Source organism: Falco punctatus, assembly GCF_963210335.1.
Source record: "Falco punctatus genome assembly, chromosome: 1".
Lineage (NCBI taxonomy): Eukaryota > Metazoa > Chordata > Aves > Falconiformes > Falconidae > Falco > Falco punctatus.
This window is the reverse complement of record NC_137580.1, coordinates 70,188,811-70,202,478: the sequence shown is the minus strand read 5'-3', so window position 1 is coordinate 70,202,478 and position 13,668 is coordinate 70,188,811. Positions and strand designations below refer to the sequence as shown.

At 39.4% G+C, this 13,668-nt stretch overlaps 1 protein-coding gene across 4 annotated transcripts in view; it reads left to right on the top strand.

Annotated features, from left to right (window-relative positions):
- Positions 1-13,668, top strand: part of BANK1 (B cell scaffold protein with ankyrin repeats 1) — a 167,161-nt gene that overhangs the window by 140,118 nt on the left and 13,375 nt on the right. For all 4 annotated transcript variants that reach the window (XM_080386518.1, XM_080386519.1, XM_080386517.1 and 1 more), the window contains 2 exons: positions 2,316-2,597; positions 12,662-12,724. In XM_080386518.1, the coding sequence (XP_080242644.1) occupies positions 2,316-2,597; positions 12,662-12,724 (345 nt within the window). The remainder of the gene's footprint in view (positions 1-2,315; positions 2,598-12,661; positions 12,725-13,668) is intronic.

The window sequence follows — 13,668 nt, the reverse complement described above, 5'->3', positions numbered from 1 at the left end:
ATGGAAAGTGAGAGAGAAAATGTGACCTGTAATAAAATGCTTTGCCCTTTTTTTTTCTTTCCTTTTTGTTTAAAGTGCTTCTGTCCCAGAGTAAAAACCTCTTAGTATTGTAGTTTGATTCAAGTGATGAAAAGCCCAAAATACTATTTGTATCTGTTTCAGAAGGGATGATTATAATTTTTTCTTATTGAGAAAAGTATGCAAAAGAATTTGAGCTTAAATACCAGACTTAAATAGTCACATAGGGTGAAAAAACCCAGCTTATTTGTCACGGACACTACTGATAAGTGTGCACACAAATTGCTTCTCAGTTTCTCCACTGCTTGTTACAGTTAACTCTGTTTTTAAATGTGGCATAACCTATTAAAGTCGTAAATTACATCACCAAGCACTTTGAAGTTTACATAAGTAGATCAAAATAGCTTTCTAGCCTTATAGCCTGCTATAGGTAGGGTTTTGTCCTGTTTTCTGCTGTGAAAGAAAAAGCTGGTGTATGCAGGAAGTCATAGGTGGATTCTAAGAGAAAGAGGGGCAGAATAAAAGTAATGTTAAAGGTGCAGTTTACTTCCCACAAAATACTCAACTGCAGCTATGTGTGCATAAATGAGGAGTCAGGTTTGGCATACAGGATTTGTTACTGTGGGTTTGATATAAATGCCTGTCTTGGAGTAGCTCTCATGTGGCTATACCATCAAGTAGTAATGTGACCCTCTCTGCCAAACACCGGCTATCTGTGTGTGGGTACCAGCAGAGAAAGTTTCTCAGCTACGTAGTGTCCTGCGCTGAATCCTGTGCTGGTGAGGAAGAGTTTGTCTAAAAGCACTTCTGTGTGAATAGTTCATTTAAAACACGCTGTGAATTTTCCTGAGAGTTAGCCTCAGTTTCGTCATTGGGGAGTCGGGTGGGGGCTATCAGAATTCCTCTAAATGAGGATGGTGCTTGCTTTCAAAGAGGAGCTCTTAGGAGTCATTGCGACGTATTTTCAGTCAGCCACAGTTTTAGGTGTTGCTGTGGAATACGTAAAAGGCAAGTCTCCTCTTCGTGAAATCTGTTTTGGCAGCAGCATTAGAGTGCCCCCAGTGGGAGTTGGAAGGAAGAATATCCGACAGAGAAAGAAACAGAACTTTTATGGCAACGTGGAAACAAAATATTTTTCATATTTAATATGACAGGTGTATCAATCCCACTTGTTGTTTTAAAGCATTTTTGCATCTCAGCCAGAATATATGTTGACAGTACATATTAATAATTTATATCCTATTTATAAATGACACATCCCATTTATAAATGTATCTCACTTACAAAGATTGTTTAGCTCCCCTGAACCCATAAACAGATAAAACAGTTCTTTAAATAGCGGCCAAAGGATTGAAAACACCAGTAGTGACCACAGCCTAGTTTAGCAGATACACATGTAGTAGATCACAACATGAGGAAAACGTAACTCAGTACAAGAATTCCAGGCAGGTCTACTGTTTTTGTAGGAAAGACAGGTAATCAGCACAAGGAAGTTACAGACATTTACAGGAACACCAACCTCAGTAACAGCTTCTAAATCTTACCATTTGTGGTGGTTTTAAAGACAAATTAAAACAAATCCAGGTACTGGGAAACTCTTTGATTCCTTTTAATGCTGTAAAATGTAAAATCTAAAGGAAAGCAACTTCCAAGTAGTTGTACTATGAAATACATGAAATATAGGTAGTATAGAGAGTCAGGGAAGTTACTGGGGGAGTTACGTAGTCTTAGCATAGATTATAAGGGGTCATAAATTTCATTTACACTGTAAGGGGCTTTTTAAGTTTTTTTTCACCTTGTCCTGCAGTACATCTTGGTAAAGCCCTCAAAACAAGTTGGGATATCAAAGATATAGGAAAGACAAAATCCAACATCTTCTAAAATAAGTTTCAATTCTTAAGTCATTGTTGCAACAGCTATCAAATTGTGTGACTTTCCAAAATGCCACAGGAACCACTTACGTGGCTTCACCATTAAAGAATATGTTTGCATGACTCTTGCGGGAGCAACAGGGGCACTCGGTATTTCTTTTAAATAAGCCCATTTATTTTGTGGCTAATAGCCAAGCATCTGCTTTTGATAATCCGATGTGAAATCATGAGGTGGCCCTGAAGTTGGAATTAGTCCTTTGGGGCATCCTCTCTTCTGACTTAGATGATCAGAAGCCTCTGAAAATCAGAGTGCTTTAGCTGAGAAGTGAAATGAGGTCTCTGAGATACTTTAGGAAACTATAAAGCTTTAAGTCCTAATCTCTTTTCTTTACCCTATATATGGAACACAATTCCTTGCTTTTTCAGAGAGGAATTTTGTGGAGGACAGAAGTGAAAGAGAATGTGGTGGTGGACTCATAACAGCACGCTACAGAGAAGACCAAGATACATGCGAGGGAGATGGCGAGGAGGAAGACCCGTACACTTTGGTGAAACTGGATGAATCTCCGTATGATTTCGTACTGGCTGAACAGGAGGAGGAGAAAAGGAAAGAACGCAGGTCATTTATCATGAACAGGCCACCAGCCCCTGCCCCTCGTCCCATGTGTTCACCAGTCAGGGATGAGAACACTCCCTATATAGTACAAGGTTAGTGCTGCTGCTTTGTAAATATTTGCTGGTAGAATACAGATGTGTCTATTCTATTTGATGAATAGTAATTTTAAAAGGCTAAGATCCTTGTTCAGTTACTTTCAAACCAAGATATCAGTTGATTCAGTCAACCTGTTCTCACCTTTCAAATGAGCTGAGAACATCTCTAACTAATGTTAATTTTCAATTTGCATCTCAGATAGCATCACTTTTTTGCTTTAATTTTACAAAAATTGTGATGGAAAATTTAAGAATCGCTGGGCTAGCTATGAGTGTGTCTCTTCTTAATGGTGAGATACAGAATGTGCTATTTGAATAGCCTATCAGTTCCTATCAGTTTATCAAAACTTTTTTGCTTAATTCTGAGAAAGATTGTAGTAGGTTTTTTGGGGGGATTTTTTTTTCCCCTGATGAGAGCGGTAGGGAGAAATGGGAGTGTGAGAGCTCTTCTTTCAAATATCCTTTCTGCAATGTATGGCTAGAAATGGCCACCTGAGGAAGGATTGTGTCCTTTTACCATTTCTGTGAAAATGGGGGGACCTTTTTGAGCTTATTCATGGAGAGGTAAAGCTGAAAGAGATTTTTTTATCATGTGGTCCAGTTCAGACTCAAGCCAAATTTCAAAATAACAAAAGTAATTTCTGTGAACCTACTGCAGAGATCTCTGTGTAAGCCCCCAAATCCATACTGCCTGCATTTCCAGCCTCTTCTACAAAAACCTGCCATGTAATAAGAATATGCATAAGAATAAATGGTAGAAAAACAGGCTGAGAAAGGACACCAGTAGATTGCTTACTCCATCCAGCGCATGCTCTGCACTAAAAGAGGATTAATATTACCCAAATCATTCTGCCAAACACAGAGGAGCACCTCCTTTTCTATGCCTATTTCAGTCAGTGATTTATTTTATTCTTCTAGCTAGCTCTCTGCCTCCAGGCTGTATAACTCCAGGTGAGGGCCAGAATGTGTAGGCTAATGCATTCATCATTCAGTTGCTCTTTCTTCAGTAGGTTCAGGAGGTATAAGGATAAATCGTAACAGTTAAAGTGTAATCCAAGAATGGATGTATACAGGGGGCCTGTTACAACTACAAAAGTCCTGGAATGGTCGCTTTTACTAAGATTGCTAGAGCAGCGTCTCATATCTTCCTCCTCCATAATAATAGACAGGCCAGTGACTTGAAAACCCATACTGTGAAGATAAATTATTTGGGAGATTGCTTTTACTGTCTTTTATTGCACTAGAGTGTTTCTGCTTTGTCTACCCTAACTGTTCACTAAAGAAGAGACTATAGAGGAACTGCTCTGATGGGACCATAGTTCTTTTACGCCAGATATATATATATATATAGATACATATACACACACCCCCAAGATTTTTAGCTTTGCTTTTGTAAGCAGGTAGTGGTAGACAAATTAGTTTCCTGTTGTTCTGTGAAATCAGCCTCTGGGTCAAGTTCATTTACTTACACCATACATGAGAAAAGTGGAAGTGCTTCAAGAAAGCTTCAGTTGACCCCTCAGGCTTCTGTTTTGCCTGGCCATCCTACTGGTTCCAGATCTGGAGTTTCTCACTCTCCTGTTTTGTGCAGGGATTCCTGAGAGAGATAGTGAAATGTTAGACAGAAGTGATATATCTTCAGCTGAAAGATTTTTCTTGTGGCTTGGGTTGCCAATTTTTCTCCTCCTCCGCAGTGGTTTAAAAAACTCTGTCCAGCCCAGCAGTATCCCAGTTTCCAGTTTATTATATTAAAACTGCTTATAATCAGAAAAAAAGATTATTTCGCTGTAAGAACCAGAAAATTTCACTCCAGTCCATCATTAAAATCTGCATGTGTTTTCATCCATTGCTTTATAAAAGAATCGAATCACTGCAGAATAAAATTACTCTGGCTAGTGCATATACAAATTTTTCATCTCTCAAATTAATGACAGTTTCAGGTTTTGTTATCATACATTATGTTAAAAAGAGCATTGCAGAAGCTGCAAAGCCGAATAAACAAAAAGTTAGAATTGAGGTAATTTTGCTGTCTTATTTCTTTCTCCATGCCACAAACATTACAATTCTTAAATGTGTATATACATGTATACACGTAAGTCCTTAAGTATACAGCCACATGCTGCTATTTATCACAGATACTGTTTCATCTGTTGTTTAAAGTGGGGAGCGTAAGATGCAAAATTCTTCATTTTTTTTTCATTCCTATTTTTGTTTAAAATAAAATTTGTGCCTGCCCTACGTCCCAGTGTGTTATCACAGGCCCTCCTGTGATAAACCCTTGGATTTTTCTGGATTGATTTTTTGGATCTCCAGTATGAAGTAACTAAGATGCAATTCCTAAGACTAACAGTATTGGATAAGGTTGTACCTATTGAAAGCAGAGATTCCATTGATTTCATGGCCACTACGAGTGCTCCAAACTTCAAAGTAAATCATGAGTGTGTCTCGTCAGCACCCTCATGTCCTGGATTCACCAGCCTGATTGCTGACTGAAATGACTCATCTGGGGTTACGCTGGGGCTGTATTGGAGAGAGAAGCCCTGTTCTGCAGAGCAGCTTTTAGTTACTTAACAGAGGCATCCTTCCCTCCTCTTTGTTCTCCTTTCATTCAGTAAATACCTTTTAACTTTTAAAACAAATTAAATATTCCTGTAAGAAGCAGGTTGTCTTCACTGCACAGTTCTGGTTGATCTTCAGAATCCCTTCTGTGTCGAGTAAGGTGCAGGTCCTATGGGAAAAATGGGTTTAGAGAATGGAGCAGGATGCACAGAGGAGGGCTGTGTTAAGGCTACACAGTCACCCACGACTGATCCCCATGTACTTGGGGAGTTCATGGAAAGAACAAGTTTCATGCCCCAAGGATCACAGGGGCTGTTGTGATAGCACCATGCAGAGATGCAAGAAGAGAATTTTTCTTGCCCTTTATGCACCCACAGAGATGATGGGCTTATTTATTGGCAAAAAAAAGCATAAGCATTGCATAGCAGAAATGGCTTTTGCTTTTTGGATTGCATGCTTGGTGCCTCCTTTTTAATTTGGTTTTTTGAATCCATCAGGACAAAATTAAGTGGCTGAATTCGCACGAGGGTTTTCACCGCACACTGAAGTCCATGAAGTTACAAAAGAGTATTTTCTCCTTTAAGCGAAAGTGGTGAGGTTTCCGTGAGAACAGCATAAAAGAATGTGAGCAAATAGCCCTCTTCCTAATGAGTAGCTTTCAAATAGATGGAAGCTCAAGTATATACTAGGCAGAAAGCCTGCTCCCTGTAGGTTACCCACTTGGTGCTCTGCAGAATAAGATAGCAGAACTGTTGATCTATAGAAAACAAACGTGGAACTTTACAAGTTCGTTTTTTCGAGTCTCTTTCAGAGCAGGATCTGCACTTTAAAACCTAGGCAGTAGGCACTCATGATGCAAGCTGTCATAACTGAACTACCACAATATATGGTTTGGCCAGCTGACCTGAATTTGCGACGAATTCTGGGAAACATGAGTGAGTTGAAATATTTTAAACAGGAACATTCTAATTGCTTTTACTCGGTTTCATTTATTCTATTTTCAAATTTTAATGAACATGCAAACTACTGTATTGAACACTGCTAAACATACTGCATCTTTAACAAACAGAGAGCACATTCAGACCACTGCAAGAATTCTGCCTTCTGTGTGAAAGGCTCATCAACCAATGGAGCTGCAAATTGGTGCCATATAGCTTGTTGTCCAGATTGTGTGACTCTTAGTGTGCTCCCTTTCCATTCCTCAAGTGCTTAGTATTCCTTTTTAGGTTATTTCAGTGTTTTCTCAATCATGTGCTGCCAAAACAACTGTTAAATAAATGTATGAAGGTGTTGCACTTTCAGTTTACAGTGCAGTTTTAATTTTCCCCATTGAGACCAGATTTGATTGAGCTGGAAACCAAAGTCCCTGGTGGATCTTAGGACAGGTGGATGAGTTTCTATAATGCCTCCCTCCCATTCCTGACCTCCCAGGACTACCTCAGGGCTTAAGGATTACGTTACTGTCCTGGTTTGATCATTTACCGCTTTATCAGGGACCACCAGTATGAGAGAGGCTCTCTGCAGCAAGGACACCTGTCCTACCTACAACAGCATAAATGAAATTTCATATGCACTATTCCTTTGCAAGCCTCTCACAAATCCCTGAAGGGATGCGTTTCCCCTCTGTGCACTGGAAATGTTTTACTATTTAAAGACAGCTGTCTGGGGGACTTCACACTAGGGTTAAAAGTTAGAAGCGGAAAAATATGTTTCCCAGTTACTATCCCACAAGAAAATAGTTTTCTCATTGCTCCTCAGAATCAGAAGGTATGCAGAAGTAGCAGCAGCCAGTGAATATCTGTAGGTAGGCAGAATATCTCATATACAGAATAGACAACATAAATGAATTGAAAAAACAAAACCCAGAACAGATCTGTTAGTGTCTTGAAAACTTAGCAGGCTGATTACTGGGAACCGTAGTGATTGCATCTTGAGTTAGTAATTCTTATTATGCACGTTGTTTAACTGCTGTAAAGCAGGGGTTTCCAAAGTGTAGTCTCATGCAAAGTGCAAAACATTTATGTCCCACAGAGGGATTTTTTAGTACTTTCCTACGGTGAGTATAAAGTACTGCAGTGCAGATGAATTTCATTATGTATCCCCAAGTTAAGGGTGTTTTTCCATGAATAAAATACTAGGAACCACTGCTCAGCTGTCTTAGAGCACTTAAACTGTTTTTACAGACCCGGCTGGGAAGTGGTAAACCAGTGTCATCCACTGTGTTCATTCCATCAGATTTTTTGCTATCTTGACTTCGGTGGATTGAAACATGTACTGAATAAGGGGCACAGAGAGAAAATATTTGTCTTGGCTTAAAAGCAAACTGTTCTAAATAGCATATTTCTGGTAAAACCAGATACAGAGTCTTCCCCTTTTTTCCTTTTCTCTACAGAAGAAACAGGACTGCAGAAGTATATTCGGGTTTTACAGGCTGGGGCAAATATTCTTGAGTATATCGCTAGAGTCCTTCCAACTTCTATGATCCACTAAGTTAAATTTCTGGTAAGAGCAACAGTGGGAAAGTTCTCTGCATTGTGTGTGGCACAGCAAGCATTGACACCGTCTTCTGAACGGCTTCTTAAATTAACCACCAGTACCTATTCTTCTCCCTCAATTTTTACCCCTTCCATAAGAAGGGTTCTGGTATTACTTTTATTATCTTGCCTCAGTGTAGGGGAGTTGTCTCTGTGTAGTCTCTTGAGGTCCCTCCCTGACCAAGGTTGCTGGAGTTGTAACAGATCAGAGCTCATATTTGACAGACTGAGAATCTCACTGCAAATTGGGAGGAGAATTGCTGGTGAGCATAAGTTTATTTTTGGACTAATGTTTTCACATTGTCATTACACTGGTTTTAAAGTCATTTTCCTTTTGGTCTGAGAAAATAGGGTTTGTCAATCTCAACTGACTAATTATGTGGCTGTGGAAGGCAGAGGCTGACAACAGCCTGTGTAAGTTGTGATGGGTGGGCGTGATGCTGTGGTTCAAAAACTCGGGCGGGCTGCATTGGGCCACTGCAAATAACGGAGCAGCATGGCAGTTTGGTGTTACCACAAGTGCATTTGACATCATCTAGTTTTTATTCTGCTGAAACAACTGTTGCTGGTTCTCATAAATGTCTTGAGTGTCAGACACAGCACATCTAGAACAGATCAGAACTTACGTACCGGTTTAGATGTGGTCACTGCTTTTCTGACACCAGTGCAGTTAAAAACTGGCCAGTCATTTTCCCCTTGCCTCGTACCAGTGTAAGTGCATTCAAACACCTGTGCTACCGTGACAGGACAGCTTCTGGGACTTCAGCCTTTGTCACCTTGCACAGCGTAACACAGCCCAGCCATCCCTTCTCCCCAGTGCTTGGACCTAATGAGACCAGGGTCACGAGGCATGCTGATACACTTTTGTTCTGTGCTCAGCTGTCTCAGAAAAATAAAGAAGTCCATACTGTTTACAGTATCCCGTTTCCATGGTTGAGTTCATGTTAAGAATCACTAGACTTTTTTGGTTTAATTTTAAGTATGTGAACTAGTTTGCTTAAATTTTAGGGGCAGTCCTTTATCATCTCTCAGAAAATGTTGGTTAGCATTGCATTGGTAACATCTGCCTAGTCCTCATGCTGAGTGATGGTCAGTGTGTCGGCAAACAACACAAGACAAAAGGGAAATGAGATCTAAAATAATGTGAACGAACATCTGCAGAGTTCTCATCTCCTGAATAATATGTGTATTATATTCCTTCCTTTGTATTCTCTGTGTATTTATCATCCCTTGCTGTGCTACATCTAATTTACAATCTAAATCAATGTGCACACAGTTTAAGTGTTAAAATGTTTAAACAACGGGGAAAAAAGAGTGGGCAAAGATAGGAGTCTCTCCCTGCAACATATCCCAAGCAGCAATTCACCCCTCCTTCTGCATTCTTCTATTAATCATGAGTTAATTGTGTAACAATTCTAAAAAGAATGAAGCAAAAAACCTACTAAGAAGGAAGAAGCTTACAAACTCACTGTAATTTGCAACTGAGCTGAGATGTGTTAATAAGTGCAACCCTAGTGTATTAATTAATTTGCATTATCACTTAGCCTTGTGTTCCTATAAAGATTTTGTTCCCCTGGATTTTCATTTTGAATGTTTCCTAAATTAAACAGTCATGGCGATAGTAATTTTGTTTGGAACATCAGCTCAATGAAGCTGATGGATAAATGCATCTTGAATTGCCCCAAGCAAACTGAATTCAAATTAGTGATATTTATTGATTGGGGGGTTTTCCACTGTGTCTTTTCTCTTTTGCGTTTGTTCTGCTGGAAAAGTTGAGTAAGTAGGTAAGTATTAGGTACAATTAACTCACATTCTCTTCCAGAGGATAAGTTCTTTGGTCTGGTTTTATTTTAATTGCTAGTGAATAGTGGCAAACTGTTGTTGATTTTTAGAGGTAACGCTGCTAATACAACAAATCAGGCAACATTGCTCGTAGTTTAGATGGGTGAAGTAAAATGTAGACTAGAAACCATATCTTGGTTGATCATTGCCTCTTATCTGATATTAGTTGTCCTCTCCTATATTGTAACTGTTTCCGCATTTCAATTGCCTGTGTTTCTAATTATCTCACTTCTTACTGGCGTAACACTAAGCGATTTTTGAAATGTCATAGCGCATCTATGATTCCTTACTATTACAGCTTTGTGTTAGAACCTCAATTAATTTTGAAAATCAAATTCCTGTTCTTTTTGTCAACCTGCCTTTACTGTAAAAAATTTCATTCTCTCTTTCTAGACCCTTTATACTCATCACAGTTTCTTGCACAGTGTGTGACTAAAATGCTCTTCTTGGTACAAAACTATACACAAGAGACTTAGATTTAAAATGTTTCTAGCCCTTCTGTTTGTGGTGATAACCATGACAATATTAACCCCGTTTCAAGCCTCATAACATTATTTATCTGCATGTGCAGACAGCCTGAAACAACCTCTGTAGCTACTCTGATTGAGATAAAAAAGGCAATTTAGAGTTCCTTGGATCCCACTCACTTTCCATGCCTTCTCTTAAGGATTTTCCCAGAGTTCTACATATTTGCCACAAAATTTGTGTTTTGTCACACTTTTTAAATTTTGTTTTCTGGTTTGATGTCCTATTAGAAAATATTGCAGTAGTGTCTTACTCTCCGAGTTTCCTTTACTGGAGAAATACAGAGGTCACATTACATTCCTTAAAAGTGATCTTATACCTAAGACATAAAAATTTATTTAGGGCATGCAAAGAACTTCATCTGTGTCCTGTAGCAACTGAAGAGAGGAGAGGAAATAAAATGGAATTACTTATTAGTTCTCTCAGCCTCCTTTAATTCTGAGAAACTGAGAGGAGATACATTGTAGACAAAAATTATATAGCATGTATTGGGTCGGGACATTTAATCTGTAGATTTTGACCTGCAAGCATCTATGGGTATTTTAGCCAGTCACAATGTGATTAAAAATTCAAAAGGACTTGCCTTCTAATTATGCAGATATTACTGGAGGGCACACATAAAGCAAAAAAGTGTAGTAGAAGTACTGCAACTTTTTAATCAGATTATCTATGGCAGAGAGGCTCTGAAAAAAAAAATACTTTTTTTATTTCTTCCTCAGCTGAAGGTCTGTGGCATTCTGACACTTAAAAAAACTGCTATTAATTGCTATTGGTTTACTGAAGGACTATTAACTTTATCTTCCATAAGAAATAAGGGAGCGTATCCCTGTGCAAGATTAACTGTTTCTTTAATTCCACTACGGTATTCAAGCAGTTTGTAAGTAATTAGAATGTGGGAATTAAAGGGTAAATTGCTAGAGACTTCCCTAAACCTGTGGCAGTCGTGCAGTGGTGTATGCATATGTCTTTCCAGGCATTCCAGAAACAGAAATTTGTTTTCATTGACCTCACCCACTGAGGTCTTGCTGAATACTGAATACTTGCTGCCAACTAAAATCATTTCAGCAAGATGCGGCATGTAAAGTGGTTTTGACAATTTTACGTTGAACTGTAAGAGTAATTCCATTTCTGATTACGCCAACATTGCAAAACTCAGCAGAAATTTCAAAGCACATCAATTAAAGTGCTTTCCAATCAGGGACATTGTTGAGTATATCCCTTCTCCTCCTCACGCAGTAAAATTAGAGCTGCCTGCATTACTTCTGTGTTCTGGTTTACTTTAATTTCTTCTTTAAAAAGAGAATACTATTTCAAGTATAGAAGGAAACACTGCAACCATATTTAGCAGGATTCTTCGAGAATTACAGAGAAAAGTTATTACAAAAGTTAAACTTTAACGGTGTTAGGCTGGAGCTAGGGACATAACATCCACAGACTCTGCTGCCTGTATAGTTCTTCTAGTGTCTCCATTTAGCCTGAGAACATTTTAAGGAACATCAAGTCCCCAGCTGTTTTCATTCATCATCACCTTCCATACAAGCCTGCTCAGGAGTTAGCTGGAGACTTTTATTCTGCAGTGTAGAAAATACACCCTCAGGAATTGCTCCTTCCTCACCTCTGCATGTAGCGCGCACAGAGTTTAGATCTCACAGCGGACTTTAGCATCCATTTTACAAGTTCCCCTGAGAGAAGTGGATACATCATACAAGGCAGGCTGAGCAGGCCAAGGTCCACTCAGTTTCCCAGGTCAGCAGGAGCAAGAAGCCAGGACTCTGGGTACCCTGCGGAGCGTGTCTGCTCTGCCACTTGAGCAGAGCTCCGTTGTTCTGGGCCTTGGCCCCTGCGCGAGTCTTTGCTCCATTGAACTGGCACCTTTGCTGCATTGCAGTGATGTCAGGAAGATTACTTAGTGGAAGGAATTATTCTAGTTATCAGGTTTTTTAGCTAAAAACAGAACTGAGACTTCAGAGGGAAAGCCTATATGGCAGTAGCTAAGTCGGAAGCCAAGAAGTTCCCACCTTCTGGGTTTTACATACGCTGCCAGCAAAAGTTTGACTGCAGCTTTTCAGGGCATGCCCAGGCTGGCTGTTCTCCAGCCACCTCACAGGAATGGAGATGATGGGCTACGCTAGTGGAACAAGTGATCATGCTTTGCTGTTCCTGGTGCTTAAATAGACAAAAATGTGCGCAAACTCTTTCTTAAGTAGTGTCATCATTCTCACCAAGTACTATTGTTTTTTCTGCCTTAGCTTTCCCCATAAAAGAAGAAACAGGCTACAGTGTCTGCACCATGTGAAGAAAACTCCAAAATCTAGCTGTTTTTTCAAAACAAGTACTCCATTAATGTGATAAGTCTGTTTTATTTTCTTCAAAGCTTCCTGTCATGGTATCTGTAATATCAGTAATTCTGCCATTCTGTGCAGCAGAACAGTTTTTCAAGTAATTAACATTAGACTGACAAGTGGGTTGAGAAGTACTCCTAGGCTAGAACAAGAAATTTATTCCAGCCTGCTTTCTGAGCCTACTTCCTTCATTCAGGAAGTGTGATGTTCTTTATTGCAATTTTTCACCAACTTCCTTTTATTATTAATTTTGTTGTAGTGTTCCAGCAAAAGGCCACCCGAGTGCCCGGTGACAACAACAGGACATACTGCAGGAAGCCCGGTAAGGAATTTAATTTAGCTCTTTATCTGCTTTGATGCTTTTCAGTAAAACTAGTAAGAGATTTGCTGTGACTTGATTGTGACTGATTTAGTATCTATTTTCCCACATACCATTTATATCCTTAATGGTATTGCAGCATTAGGAGATCAGATTAAGGAAAGAAAAATAAAACTTACAGTCTTGTGGAAAAGATTTGTAGAGTCAGTTACTTTATGCTGTACTGTTTCCATTCTCCATTGTGATTAAGACCAAGAAAAGGAAGGGCAGGAGGGCTCAGCTGTGCACTAATTCCAGCCATGGAAAGGCAGCAGCATGGGGAGCAACTTGCTTACCCCAAGATCCATGTAAAAATGAATTTCTTGTGACAGTTCAGTTGTTACTTGAGTTGTAGCACATCCAAATGTTGCTACCATAAATTCCATTAACGGTACTCTAAAATAATTGACAATGTTACGTAATGAATGAACAAACATTGAGTGAAGATTTTTTTCCTCCTTTTAACAAGCAGCAGGTCAGGACAGCATATAAGCATCTGTTGCTGCAGCAGGGAACTGCAGTCTCCAGTGCAACTGGTAATATTTCTTATGAATGCTAAACCACTTAGGAAAAGAATACAGGACCTTCTAGCTCTTACTATGTTAGAATATTGGTAGCATACCTCTTGTAACCAACCTAGTGGCCTTTTGTGATGGAGCAACTACATCAGTGAACAAGGGAATAGCTACCAGTATTGTCCATCTGGACTTCTGTAAGGCCTTTGACATGGTCCCCCACAACATAGAATCATAGAATCACAGAATTGTTTAGGTTGGAAAAGACCCTCAAGATCCTGAAGTCCAGCCATTAACCTAGCACAGCCTAGTCCACCACTAAACCACATCCCTAAGTGCCACATCTATGCATTTTTTAAATAACTCCAGGGATGGTGACTCAACCACTTCCCT